The 15,137-nt window shown below is 40.2% G+C and overlaps 1 protein-coding gene across 9 annotated transcripts in view; it reads left to right on the top strand.

Annotated features, from left to right (window-relative positions):
• The window catches only part of KCNMA1 (potassium calcium-activated channel subfamily M alpha 1), a 904,559-nt gene that overhangs the window by 793,621 nt on the left and 95,801 nt on the right, over positions 1–15,137 (top strand). For all 9 annotated transcript variants that reach the window (XM_072636209.1, XM_072636218.1, XM_072636155.1 and 6 more), the window contains one exon: positions 604–697. In XM_072636209.1, the coding sequence (XP_072492310.1) occupies positions 604–697 (94 nt within the window). The remainder of the gene's footprint in view (positions 1–603; positions 698–15,137) is intronic.

Raw genomic sequence — 15,137 nt, forward strand, 5'->3', positions numbered from 1 at the left:
ATGTAGGCACAATCAAATGCCAGTGTTTGTAATCCTGACTGATTAAAACGTTGATCTATTAAGGCTTTCGATCCTGACTGCTCCTCAAAGACTGTTGTCTGGCATGACAAGAACCAGTTGAGCTGGTTCATGAGGAGGAATAAGCTGGCAGTTGTTATGTTGGTATTTCAAATATAACTTTATCTTGTTAGGTTTAGTGGAACACTTATTCTGTCACTCAGTAGCACCAAGGGCTGACCAAAATTAACTCCCAGAATACCGATTACGTGTACCACATTCTTGTTTGCGTGGGTGGACCATTTTCAGGATTCATTTTTCTTTTGGCAAGGGTTATTTCCAAACTGTTTTAGTTAGTCTGAATGGCTATGCTTAAAAATCCTATTATTTGAGAGGATTTTGTTCTTTTCTCTTTCTTTTTTTCTCCCCCTTTCCTTTCCTTCCTTAGCTAGTCTCTTTGACTAACATATATGGTATTTTGTTGTTGAGTGCAAAAAGAGAACAGTGAATGACTGAGCCTTGAGTGAATGTCCTTTGATATCTTGCCTATATTTCACAGTCTGCCCTCAAACTGTTCATAATCTCATGAGTTGCCTGTATTTCCAGTTGAAGATGAACAGCCGTCAACACTGTCACCCAAAAAAAAACAGCGGAATGGAGGCATGAGGAACTCACCCAACTCCTCACCTAAGCTGATGAGGTAAGGGATGGGAAGGGGGACAGCGGGTGGTTCTCTCCTCCAGCTTACTTCTTTCTCTCCTCCCTCAAGAGTCTTCCCTCCCTTCAAAAAATATGGGTTTGGGGGATAGAGATCATTATATGGCTTCTTAAAGGCTGAAGTATTTATTCTGTCAGCTTGTCAGCAGTTAATGATAGAGCTGAAAAAAAATTCTGTCATGAAAAACAGTTTGAAAAGCTGTTTGAAAAATACATAGGCTTTAAAGTCTTAGCTGTCACCCTGTCCTGTCTGTGTGTTGTTCTTAAACAGCCCTGGCACTAATGATAGCACGAACCAATCAGAGGAAATCGTGGGGTTACTTTGCCTCTGGCAGTTCTCCTTCTGCTCGAGTCCCTCCAAGGACTGTTTTCTGTACTTAAGGCCATATGTGAGATGTATCATCACAATCAAAAATGAACCTGAATATTACCTTCCTTTTATCCTGTCGATTGAAATCAAATTTCCGTTAATTGATTTTGACCGATAAAAAAGTCTAATAATCTGTGTACTTGCCAAAGCAAAGTTCAAAACTAATCTGGCTTCACTCAGGCTAAAAGCAATATTAATTATGAAATACAGGGTTTTTTTAGATGAGAGCATCCATTATGAGTTAAAGATGAAACTATATTCGAACCAAATCTCTGTTTTCCTCTTCTTAGACTCTCTGCTTTTCAGTCCTTAAGTTATCTTTCCAACTTTCCACCTCCTCCTATTCTCCTGACTAAACTGGGAGTGTATTTCCCCCAGCACTCAGTGGTAACCATAATAAACCATCTAGGACATTCCTTTGTCATCATTTCAATGGAACCATCTGATGTTGATAGGAATCTATACTGTTGTTGCTCAAACTCTAGAGAAGGTGATCCCATACTTCCCCTGCTAGCCTTCCAACTATAAACTTTCCACTAATCAGACCCACTCTCCAAGTACCAACTACCATGGAACTGGAGTGCTTTGCTGATCTATGTAGCTCCCTATAAATGGCTTTCATTATCACAATGAAATATACATCAGTCTACTAGGTTTTTGTTTTCCCTTGCATCCATCCACCACTTTCCTCCCTTTGATTATTGAAATAGATGAATAATTATTTTCCTCTTCAGACACTCCTTATATTGTCACTTTCAGCGGATGTCCATTCTTGCCTTCAGTGTCTACAATTATAGGTCCTAGTGAAGGGTACATTTTCAAGATTACATATTATATTAATTTTATAAATCATCTATTGGCAGTGAGGTGGTACCCTAGTGCATAGAGTATAAGACCTGGAGTCAGAAAGACCTAAGTTCAAATCCAGCTTCAGACACATATCAGCTGTTTGGCTCTTTACAAGTTACTTAATTTCTGCTGCACCAGTATTTTTATTTGTAGAATGGGGAGGAGGAATCTATCTCCCAGGGTTTTTGTGAATTAAAAAAGTGAGAGAATACTTGTAGAGCACCTTAAAGAACTGTATAAATTCTAGCTATCATCATCATTTTTATATATGTGAGCCTGTATGTGGGCATATACACTTTATATACCAATCCTTTGTGTCTATAAATATGTACGCACACACTCACACTTGCCTCTATTGAGGCCAAAGAAGTCAAACAAATAGATGAAGATATCAGAGAAAGGTGCATTCATCCAGCTGTAGCCTTTATTCCCCGCTGTTGACCATTGATTCCAGTTAAATGTTTTCTTAAAAGTTCTTTACCTTTCTGTTAGCTCAGGCTTGCTTGGATGACACTGATTTAAATGCTTGTTTACAGTTTATGGGAAGGAATAAAATGAACCAACTGCCAAGCTTCTCATTTTTATGATGCCAGTTGTCACGCTAGCATTCATCGCCAATTTACTCACCTTTGGGTAATCTCCTTATCTTGCACTAATAGTTGTATCCATTGGAAGTTGGAGGAGGGGGTGGAGGAGAATAGAGGGAGGACAGGAGCCCTCCTTCGCCTCAATTGGGAGGCACAAATAAATAAATAAATGCATGCATGAATAAATAGAAAGCTGCGAATTTTGAAACCTTTGGAGCCAAATTCCCTGTCCCTGTTTGCTATGTAAAGTATGGCTCATTGCTTTGATCTGGAGTAATAATAATTCTAGGGAGTTATACTGTTTTCATATGCTTCAAAGCTGTGTCAAAGTTTTGCTGCTTAAGGGTGCTTCTTTATTCTGCTGGCTCTTGGGTACTGAGATGACAGGTCCTCTGTAAGAGGTGCAGGCTTTTTCAAGTCATAGCCTTCAGCAAAACATCAAATTACCGAATCCAGGGTAACACACTTCTACACAAATGCCTTTCCTGTAGATATATTATACCATATATATTAAATACTTTAGTGTTACACGGTACATTTTATGTGCGATGGAAAGTGATGGTTTGAGGTAGCCTTGGGGGGGACTTTTTTTTTCCACAAGCAGAAAAAGCTAGTGTATACCGTATCAAGTATGGTTTTTACAGGACTTTCTGCCCGAAGGCCTTTGTAAATAAGTAATGATCAACAGATTGGCTGTGGGTTTTTGAAAAGCATGCCTATGTCAGTTTGCATGATGGAGGAATATTTTCAAAGTGGATCCCGCTTTCATTGCCTGCCGAAGAGGGACTGAGGGAGAGTCAACATCCCAGGCTTGGGTTGTCTGCTCACTAGCACATCGGAATTGCTAAACATGGGTCAGGAATCGAGCAGAGAACTTGCTCAGCTTCAGAGCCCTGATGTTTCATGGTGGGGCTTTTGTCCAACTGCTCCTCCTGCTGAGTGTCTCTGCCAGCACCTGCCATCCTTCCCTGGCTCATAGATGGACTGAGCAAACCCATGGTGATAGAGAAAGCTTTCCCCCAAACCACAGGCAGATGACTTGGGAGCCCTGCAACTTGGCATCATGGACAGGGCACTGGATTCGGAATCAGGAAGATGGGTTCACATCTTGCCTCAGACAAACTTACTAGGTTTCTGACACTTGATCAATCACAAACTCTAAATGCCTGTTTCCTTATCTGGCAATTGATTTACTAGCTTCTAAGATCTCTTCCAGTTGTAAGTCTATGACTGTATTCTTTTACTAAGACCCATATAGAAGTTCACCCGTTTTCCCCAAGAAATGAAAGGTTTATTATTTGCCTTGATGGCATTCAGTACTTAGCAAAGTACCTGGCACCTAGTGAGTGCTTCATAAATGCTAGCTGACTATCCTTTAATCCCCAAATGCCAGCTTTTTCCTATGACTTACCCTGTGGCAATTAAGAGGAACTGATCGTCTTCTCTTAGGTAACGTATGCAAAAATCTACCTTTCCACATTCTTTGAAATGTGATGATGCAGACCTCTTTCTACCTTGGTTTCTTTGGAATGTGTAGAACAGGGTTTGGAATCCACTAGGTTCCTTCTCTTAAATCTCTTACTTTAGACATGTGACTCTCAGGAGGACCTTTCCAAAATTCCTATACACTCCTCTACAGAGAATTCTTCTGGCTTCCTGAGCCTTCTTATCGTCTAGTTAAGTTTCCTTTCTTTCTGGAGGAGATAGCACTCATTAGGTCCATTCTCTGTGATCCAGACAGTTCACAAAGAAGGACAAAGGCCTATTTGAAGTGGATTTTTCAACCATGACCTTGAGTCCCTTGGATGGTGTTTAAACAGCAATTGACCACTCTTAAAATAGGTGAGATTTTAGTGGTCTATGAGAAGTGATAGGAAGAGTTCAGATGTAAGCCCAAAAGTACAGAATGGTATTCAATGGTCCTTAATTTGTTACTTCATCAGATAAAACATCCCCCTGTTAAAACATTACCTCCAAATTGTTTACCATAGTGGGCTTCCATCACATTGCCTTATAACACTTTTTTTCCTAGACAAAATTTGACTGGTTTTCTGTTTTTTTGGTCCAGACCTGTGGTTTCACTGTAAGCAGTTCCAGTGTGGAAACTCCTTTTACCGATGTGGAATAGCAATCAAACTCTAACTTGCAGTCTTAAAGAATTCCTTGGGAACTAAGAGGTTAGGTGACTTACTCATAATCACACCATAGTATGTATCAGAGTCAAGACTTGACTTTAAATCTTCCTGAGGTCAGCCATCTTTCTGCTACTCCACACTGCCCCTCAGATAAATTTTATGTATAGAAATTCTGACATATTACATCTTTCCATTATACTAACAAAACATCACCCTTGGACCATGCTTGAGTCAGATGATGAGTTTGGGCTGCAGTGCCACCTGACATGACTTGGAATGGGGATGAGATCATCACCATCACCTTTCATTTCATAGCTTATGTTCAGGAGACCTATTTTATCACTTTATCACTTTAACTTGAGACCAGAAAAATCATGCTCATGGTACAATGTACCACAGAATTCCTATTTCCTAGTCCTCACTCATCAGGGAGCATGTTCTTCCCTTTAGGGCGAGAGGCAGGATCATCTCTCTTCAGTTATCATCTTCTAGAGGGTAGGAATGTTAGTTTAGCCAGGCTGGATAGCATCATATAGATAAATGTTTCAGTTACAGGAAAGGACTTTGTCTAAATATAGGGGAAGATAATAATTGCCCAGCATAGACTAAGTAAGAGGTATTGGCCAGAATAACTGTATCCCTATGTACACTCAAAGAGGACTCAATGGGTAACCTTAATAGACCATCTAGTTTATTTCTTTGTTGTCATCTCAGTGGAATATCTGATATTGATGGGAATCCATCCATCCATCCATCCATTGTTGCTCAGACTCTAAAGAAGAAGATCCCATGCTTTCCCCACCCAGAGACACTAGTTCATGTTTTGGCTATGGAAATAGCTCTATAGCAGAGATGGTCCACCCCACCCCGATCTACCCAAAACATTTTGTGGTTCAGAGTATATCTTGGGTTTTTCAGAGAACATCAACATAGAAATGTAAACTCCTTGAGGACAAGATCGATTTTTTCTCTATCTTTGTATCCCCCATGGTTCCCTGTAAATAGTAGGTGCTTAAAAATCTTTGTTGAATGGAATAGGAAAAAAGGGGTGTCATTCTTCCTCCAAATATTTGATTTCTTCCAAGAGGCATTGCATAGAACTTAGCTCCCTTAAGACACAGGACTGAAGCCCAACCAAACAGCCTCAAAAGCAATCCATGTCCCAGAAACATTTATGGGGGACTAGAAATTAGAATACAGTATGATCCCATACCACATATTCTGGGAAGACATGAGGACATACACAGCCTAGGAGAAGTAGATTGAGGGAGAAATGATAGCTGTCTGCAAGTACCGTTATGTGGAAGACATTAGATTTGTTCTGCTTGACCCCAGAGGAAGAACTAGGCATGATACAGGGATATGGCAAAGGAATGGATTTAGTTTTAATATAAAAGAGGGAAAACCTCCTCTCTTCCAAATGGAGGAATCCTAAAGTTCTTTCAAGAATCAATGAGTCCGTCCCCTCTCCCTAACATCTCCAGGCAAAGAGCAGGTGATCATTCATTGCCTGTGTTCTAGAGAGGATTCTCATTGGGGACATCCTGGGATGAATGTCCACTGAGACCCCTTCTGAGATTGTGTGATTTCGGGGGAATGTGCGCAAAGGGCCATTCAGAAAGTTAAGTGGCAAGGATGAGAATATGAAGCGAATGGTTGAGGAGATTCATGTCACCAGCACCCAGGAAACTGCAGGAACTGTGCTCCTTCAGGGAAGAGGAAAAATGACATGAGAAGAAAAACAGACAGGCAGGGAGGCATAGGCTTCTCTACATAGACATGAGGAAGAGGGGAAAAGATATGCTGAGGTCTCTTCAGATCATTAAAGGAAATAACCTCACCTGTTCATCACACCCATGTCCTTTATCTGGACTTCTCTTTGCTCGAATGTCTCTGAGGACCAGGAGCAGCCAGCCGTGGTTGCCACACAAATAGACCTTGGGATGCCTATGATATAAAGAAGTGGCTAGTAAATAAAATGGTGAAAGGCCCTGGACCTGTGCCAGCAAGCCACTTAAGGAAGTGTCATAGGAGCCCAGAGTGCCACCCTTGGAAATTCAGCCACTGAGTGGAATGAAGGGAGAAGGCAGCGTCAAACCAGCTAAGTCAAGCCACCTCTTAATGCACAAACAAATAGAATGTGACAGGGCCCAAAGGGGCTGAAGAAGAAAGGAATAGTTGGTCTCCCCCTACTCCAAAGAGAGGGGTGAACTTGACACAGGCTTCTAGACAAGTAGCGTATTCAGCAAAAGGTCATTTTGTGTCCTCATTCGTAGGAGCTTCCTAGGGGCTGCTGGCAAAAAATAGGCTGCTACATGCATGTGAATTCATGTGCCCATGTGCACAAACCTACATCTGTGTCCATGCAAATCCACATGCCTCTATTTATTCTTGCATTCGTATCCCAGACATTCTCTTATTTGTAGGTAGCAATGCCATAATCTAAAACATCCAATATACTTGATTAGCCAGAGCCCTATGGCAGAAAAAGAAGGAAACCTCTTTAATAAGTTTACTTTAATAAGTAAACAGGGGAGAGAGGAAATGAGTAAGCATTTATAGAGCACCTAATACATACCAGACACTCTGCTAAGACCTTATAAATGTTATTCATCAAAAGAGATTTTTTCAAGTTGGAAAGGTTCTAAAAGGTTTCCTATTTGAATCTCCTCATTTTATAGTTGCAGAAACTGAGGCACAGAGAGCCAAAGGGACTTGCCCAAGATCACACAAAATAGTTGGAGTTTGAATGCAAGTGCTCCGATTACAAATCAAATATTTTTCCCTCACTCATTCTCATTTTGGGGTGAAGGTGAGACAAGAGAACCATCAGTCCTAAGTGGGGTACTCAGAAGCGCTTTTCTTCCCGTTAACTGAATGGGCAAAAACATCAGAGTTCATAGCATGGGTTGGGACAGTTATTTATAGAGAGACACATTTGGTCATGTTTTTCTCTTTACCCAGGAATTTCTGGCACTCTAAGGACAATGAACAATATCCATGCCATCCTCTCTTTGATCCCGTAGACATCTCCCTTCCTCCTTTGTATATACCAGAAGAATCCTAGCCAGTCTTCTTTTGGACTCTTATGGAGTCTCCTTAGGCATTCTATCACATAATCATTAGAGCGTGTATTCAAAGCTGGAGGGAACCTCACAGTTCATTTAGTCCTACCTCAGCATTTTACAGACGAATAAACTGAGGCCAGTAGAGGTTAAATGAATTCTCAAAATAATGTAGTTGGAAAACAACCCATGTTAAAGTCAAAGCTGAGTCCTCTGACTCCAATCCAATATCTCTTGGATTATGGCTCCTGCCTTTTTTTTTTTTTTGCTTGTTTCTTTGTTTTAACAATTTCCCTATTTTATAGAATTTAGCTCCCACAAAAGCTGTTTGATGCAGGTAGTTCAAGTGTTAGTGTTTCAGATTTACAGATGGTGAAATTGAGCTTTGGAGAAATTAGTTACCTTGCTGAGGGTTATAGCTTGAGTGCCAAAGGCAAGAACGGTGAGTGCTTTTAAAGTGGATACTTGAGCTCACTCATGTGGATATTCAGTCCAATATGAGGATAGTATCCTCATCCTCATATGAACTCTTGACTGTATTACATATAAGCATGGCCAGGTAACATCAGATGAATATAAGAGTATAACATTGCCCTGAGTAATTAGTGGCAGAAGCAATAAGCTCAGAATGAGCTTTAAACTTATGTCAGAAAAAAACTTACTAACAAATAGGACTCTGCAAAAATCTGACAATGAGTAGGTTCTTCTTTATTGGAGTTCTTCAAGCGGAGTCTGCATGACCTGTCATGTATATTAGAGTGGAGATCATGAGTTAAACTCGATGGTCAGTGAGGTCCCTTGGTTGTTGAGTCATTTGGTTTTTGTCCAACTCTGCAGGACTCCTTTTGAAGGATTCATGGCAAGAGTATTAGGGTATTTTGCCATTTCCTTCTCCAGCTCATTTTATAGATGAGGAACGGAAGCAAATAAAGTTAAGTGACTTGCCCAGGGTCAAACTGCTAGTAAGTATATGAAGCTGAATTTGAACTCCTGAAGATGAGTCTTCCTGATTCCAAGCCCAGTGCTCTACCTACAGCGCCACCTATCTGTCTAGTGAAATCCCTTACAACTCTCAAATTCTGAGATTCTACAATTAAATCTGTCATCCAATGACCATAGTGCTACGTGCTGTTTCCCCTAAGATTTTACAATTCCTTTCGCTTCCTAAGTACTTAAAGAATTGACACCTAAATTGTTTCATTTTTAACTTGGAAAAGGATTATGTGTCAGGGAAGAATGAGAAAAGATCCTATTAGGTACATTAAAATAAGTATTGAACTTTTTAAGAACTAACATCTAATAAGAAATGGATGAAATTTTTTTCTCTAAGATTTCATGCTTGTTTTCCTTGCCGCAAAGTGACTTCCATCTGTCCTCTGTATTATTTTCCTATTTATGAAAGTAAAGGGAATGGAGATAGGAGAGAGAGAGAGAGAGAGAGAGAGAGAGAGAGAGAGAGAGAGAGAGAGAGAGAGAGAGAGTAAGAGACAGACAGACAGACAAACAGACAGAAACAGAGAGAGGGGGGAAAGAGAGAGACAGAGAGAAAGAAAAACACACACACACAGAAGAGAGACAGAGAGGAGAGAGAGAGAGAAAGAAAGAGAGAGAGAGAACCATATGAATGATTCTCTTTAGACCTTTATGTTACCCATTTGACCCACAGAGGGTCTCCACTGCATGAATGGACTATGCCATCATCACCAAACTCAGCAACAGCTTTAGTGTCTCTCCCCAGCATGCCAGTGTCACTGCTTACCCAGGACAAGCCATCACTCCATCCTGGCAAAGCTTTATAGAGATCAGTCAAAGCATTCAGGGAAGATTGAAGTGACAGGGGCCCACTGTGCAAATAGTCAAACATACAGCGCATCATGAAATATTCAGCTCTGACATAGGAGCACTAAATGCTTTCTCAATTAAGAGCACCTATCCTGGCAGCCAGCAAAGAGCAGCGTTGTGTTCTCTGCACTGGTTTGTCACAGGAAGTGGGACCGTCTACATTCTAGGCAGTTTTGACAGGTTGTTTTGCTTTCAAGAATGTCCCCACCTTTGCACATTCCTGATGGATGGAGAGAAGTATGCCTGGACAGATGTCCCCAGTTTATCTCTAAGAGTCCTGTCAGTCACCAGGGCAGGAGCTGGGTGTGTCCAGTCCTTTACAGCTAAGGCAAGAGAGCAGTTCCCCCTTACCTGAGCATTTCTTGAGCCTGGAAAGGGAAGCCTCCCATTTCTTGAAGAACTGATGAGACTTTGACTAAAAGCTAATGACTGTTTATGTTATAATCCCTAATATCCCTAAGAGTGCCAGGAAAGAAGAGGATCCTGATGCCTAAGCCTCATGACCTGAAGTCTCCTGCCTAGAAATCATTTCTCTCTGGTCCTTTTAAGCAGCACCAAATCTCCAACCCAAAATACAGGTAGTTTTGCAGAGGTAGATGGTGACTTTCCAGATTATTTTAAATGAGGGCCAGAAAATCAAGATGATCATAGATTTGAAGCTGGAAAAGGCCTCAGAATCCACATGGTCCAGTCACTACCTTCCTCTTCCTCCCTATTTTATAGATGAGGGGAAATGAGGCCAAGGGAGGTTAGGGGACTTACCTAAGATGACACAAACAGAAAGTGTCAAGGTCAGGATTTCAAACCAAGTCCTATATCTTTAAAGCCAGTGTTTTTTGTCCAGTGTATTATGTTCAACCGAGTGAGTGAAATAGGCAAAAAACTTTAAGACTTAGCATTTTGTGATAATCTTTATCAGTAGCTTAAAAACGCATCCCAAACCTTCCACCTCTGTTGAAAGTTCTAAAGTCCAATATTAAAACCTCCGAAGCAGAATATGCTGGGAGGTGCAGTACATGCCTGCAAGGGAAGCAGTGCTCTTTAAAATATAATACAGGCTTCCTCACAGCGGGTTTGCTGGAAGAGGGATTTGTGGTTGTGCTCTAGGCTACTGTCTTCCAGGCAGGCTTTTTGGTTTTTCCTCTGTAGAGTGGCATTTAGTTTCCTTGCTGAGATTAATTGATGGTAAGTGGCATTTGTTGCTCTATGAAAGAAAGAAACAATGATATTTTATTCTTTATTTGAAGTCAAGCAGGAATAATTTCTAGCTGAAGACCTTCGAGGTGTTATCTGGGACTTAAGGAACAGAGATGTGAAAAATTTAACATGCCAGGCTTTCTCTATTGAAAAGAAAAGAAAAAAGAAAGGGGGAGAAAGGCATCTATTGTTAAAGCAGAGTGGAGGTTTTAGTGCCTTCATCTATGAGAGACATCACAAAACAATGATTATCGACTTTATCTTTAGTTCATGTGTTAGCAAAGTTCCTTGTGGCAATTTTCTGTTGATGAGTCCCATAATGGTCCAACAGTCCAATGGAATGTATATGCCGTATAATAATGTTCAAGTTGGAGATCAGGTCTTGGAAGTATCATGATAGATAAAGAGGCAGAGCCAGAGTCTAGGTATCCAATTTTTTTCTCCCTTCTCCTTTGTCTGATTTTAAGATAAGGCTAATTTAACATTTTCGTTGGGCTTGTATGTGTATGTGTGGTGGTGGGGGGCGGCAGTGAAGAACATGAAGTTAAAGACCCCACCCCATCAAATACAATATTACATTTCCTCAAAAATACCTATTTTGATGCCTGGTTTATCAGGTTTGACTGTCTACATGGGTCAAAGTAATTCGATGCTTACAAGGCCACCATTTCACTTTATCCTATATGGCAATAGTCAGTCATTCTTAGATTTGTATATGTGTTTGATTTACGATGTAAATCCCCTTTGTGAAAAACTAATCAATTGTTTTTGGGGTCTTGGGACTAAATCGGAAGATATCTAGAAATATCCTAGGTATAGAACTTGCTCAGCCAAAACTGCCAGCTTTTCTCCCTCAAATGAACAGGCAGGACCCCAAAGCACCACAAGAGCAATTAATTACATTAATTAAGGAATAGCTGCTAAGTTCTACCACCTTTATTTCAAGGTGGAAGGAAGATTCAGCAGGATCTCCTCCAGCTCATAAAATCCCTATTGCCTGAGAAATAAAGCACTATACAGTATCTAAGTAGTTAGTAACAAATGAGCCTTGAATTCATTATAGCACATTTCAGGGGAGTTTGGGATTGCTTTGTGAGTCAAGAAAATACATCAAGTAAGTCGTGAAAGACAATATATAGTATCGGTCCTTGGTTCCAAATAACTGGTCTGTGAGGATCTGTCGTCGAGAGTTTTAACAGTGGTTTGGGTTGTTGTTTTGTAAACTAATGATATCAGAAGGCAGTTCCTTTCCCACTTCTAACAAACTGCCCTTTTCCCCTATTGGGCCTTCTATTACTATAGCAACATGGACTGGTGTTCACAATGGCAAGTGTGCAGCTGTGTACTCACAAATGTAAACTATTCTTTGGGAACCTTCAAAATTTCAATGTAGCAGCATTCAAAACTAAATAACGGACACTTTCGTTTCAGCTTACCCTGGAAGGCTCTCTGCAGCCAACACCAACTCCCGGCACTTAAAATTAAGAACGTGAGATTGTTTACTGTGGCTCAAGCCACCACATTTTAATTGCAAAGTAATTATAGTTTCTGCCCGTTGCTGTGATGAATTGCCATCATTTTCTACAGAAGCCCATTCAGTCAAGTGAGCCCACTGAATCTGGGAGCAGGGCTAGCCCTGGGCCAAATCATTGAGTTAGTAGAGCTCATAGTGGCTTTTATAGTGACATCCCATCCTGGTCCCATATTGCCCCCAACCTCCTTTCAGACCCAGCAAAACTTTCTCATCTCATGCTGCATATTTTTTTAATCAGAGGCAGCCAGGTGGTACAATGGATAGAGTGCTGGGCCCAGATTCAAGAAGACCTCAGTTCAAATCCCACCTTAGACGTTTACCAGGGATATGACTCTGGGCCAATCACTAAATTTCTGTCTGTCTCACTTTCATTAGTTGCAAAAAGGAGACAATAGTATCTCCAAGATATACAATGCTAGGAGAAGTCATAGAAGCTTTGTGAGGAAGGTAGCAATCTGAAGCGCTAGACTTGGAATCATAGAGCTAGTCAGGATCTCAGATGGCAGTTAGTCCAACCCCTTATCTTACGGATGAGGAAAGTGAGGCCCAGGAAATTGTAACGCATCACAGGTGGGGTTGTCAAGGGCAAAACAACAAACATTTTTTAAGTCCTTCCTGTATGCCCAGAATTGTGGTTATTGAAGCTCAGAATCCTCTCATTCCAGATCAAGTGTTCTTTCAACTGAACCAGGAAAGAATGTGGAATTCATTCATCCAATCATGCATTCATTCATTCATTCATTCATTCAGTCACTCAGTCAATGAATCATCCACCCATTTATTCAGTCATTCATTCAATCAATATTTATCAAGTGACTATTATATGTAAATACAGTGCCATATGTTAGGGAGACAAAAATGAGACAGTTTCTGCCCATAATGGGACAGGTGATAAGATATGTACAAAAATAGACATGAAATAAGTAAGAATATGTTTAGTACAGAGGAGAAGGTGCTGGGAGTTTCAAAGAGGGAGCTCTCACATTTATCAGGGGCAATCAGAAAATGCTTCCTAGAGTTTACATTATAGGAGGCAGTCAATCATGTCCGTAGAGGCAAGAGAGGGCAGAATATGGTGAGAATGGCAAAAAAGCCCTGTTGGATTGGGACTTAGAGTGTGTGAAGGGCGGGGGGAACTAAAAAAGAAGTGGAAGACAGATTGTGGAGTCCTTTGAATTCTAGGTTAAAGAGTTTTTATTTAGCTTCTCAATCTTGAGTAAATCACTTCTCTGTGGCTCATTTTCTTCATTTTTGAAAGAAAATTAGTACATGAGGCTGCTTTCGTTGTGTGATTTGGGCAATGATTTCCTTCAAACACTGAAATCTAACAGTAAACTAACACGTAGTAATAGAAAAAAAAGTCTAGGGCTGAAAAGAGTCCATCCTATCCCTCCCCCTGTTTCTAATTGAGGTTAAGTCTAAATGAGTACCCTTTTCCAGAACAGCAGGTCCCCACTGTGGGAACATTACTGAAAATATCCAGAAAAATTTATTGAAGTATTCTCTCTGTCTCTTCATCTGTCTCTCTATCCCTCCTTCCTTCCTTCTTTCTCCCTCCTCTTCTTCCCTCTCCTTTCCTTCTCCATTCTTCTATCTTCTGTCATTTCCTTTTTCCTTCCTTGAACATACATTCTGAAATAAACATTCCTTGATTTTTCAGTATCAGGGTTCTGAAAACATCATCATCATTGACTTTTTTCTCCTTAGTAAACTAGAATTACACTAGAATCACCAGCTCTCAGAGTTAAGAGGAGTCTTAGAGAACATTCAATCCATTTGTCTCTATTTGCACTTAAGGAAATGAAGGTCCAGAGAGAGGAGGTGACTTCTGCAGGGTCCCTCTCATGGTCAGAGACAAAGTCTGGGTTAAACCCCATGTCAGTTTCCTGACCTCCATTGTAGTACCCCCTACATAGCATCTTAAAGTCATTATTTACAGTCTTCCTTCTACCTTCACATTTTTAAAAAAAGAATAGCAATAAGGGATTTCAGATTTAGAATTGGGAATTACCCCAGAAGTCATATATTTCAAGTCCCATATTTTATGGACAAGGAAAGCCAAGAGAATTTAAATAAGTTTCCTGATGTAAACACATAGTAAATGCCAAAGCTGAACTTCACCAATTGCTTTCCCAAGATCAGTTCACACATTTGTCCCAAAAAGTATTTGACTCCCATGGTACTAGTGAGACTAAGGAGGTCTTAGGGATAAAACCCTTTAGGAGAATTTGTCCATCTCCCACTCTGGAGGGTCATCTGTCGCTTGCTCATTCTGATTAATATTATGTCACCCTTCCTAGTGACCATACTACTCTGACATATGTTGAATATAGAATATTATGTATTATATCAAAATAATGTCACAATAAAGAATTTTCTACATATTAAATTTTAAAAGTATAGGGTAGCATATGAAACTTGATAACACTGGTTTTAGGGTGAATTAAAATGAAATAAAAACAAGATAGCTAGATGATGTGGTTAATAGAGTGCTGACCTTAAAGTCAGAAGTCAAATCCTGCATTAGATACTTCTTAGCTGCATGACCTTGGGCAAGTCACTTAACCACTCTCAGACTCAGTTTCCTCATCCATAAAATAGAGATAAACATAGTATCTGTCTCACAAGGGAGTTGGGAGAATGAAATAAAATAATATAAGAAGTGCTTTACAAAATTTAAAGTGCTATATAAATGCTGCCAATTAAATATCAAATCAACAACTTTATACTCTTAAGACTGAAATATAAAACTCAGTAGCAGGCTAGCTGCTTCAAAACTCCTAAGTCCATATGAACTAGATTAAAATTTAATTGGAAGATGTTTTAAAAAATGAATAAAAATGC

This window comes from Notamacropus eugenii, chromosome 1 (genome assembly GCF_028372415.1).
Source record: "Notamacropus eugenii isolate mMacEug1 chromosome 1, mMacEug1.pri_v2, whole genome shotgun sequence".
NCBI classification, from domain to species: domain Eukaryota; kingdom Metazoa; phylum Chordata; class Mammalia; order Diprotodontia; family Macropodidae; genus Notamacropus; species Notamacropus eugenii.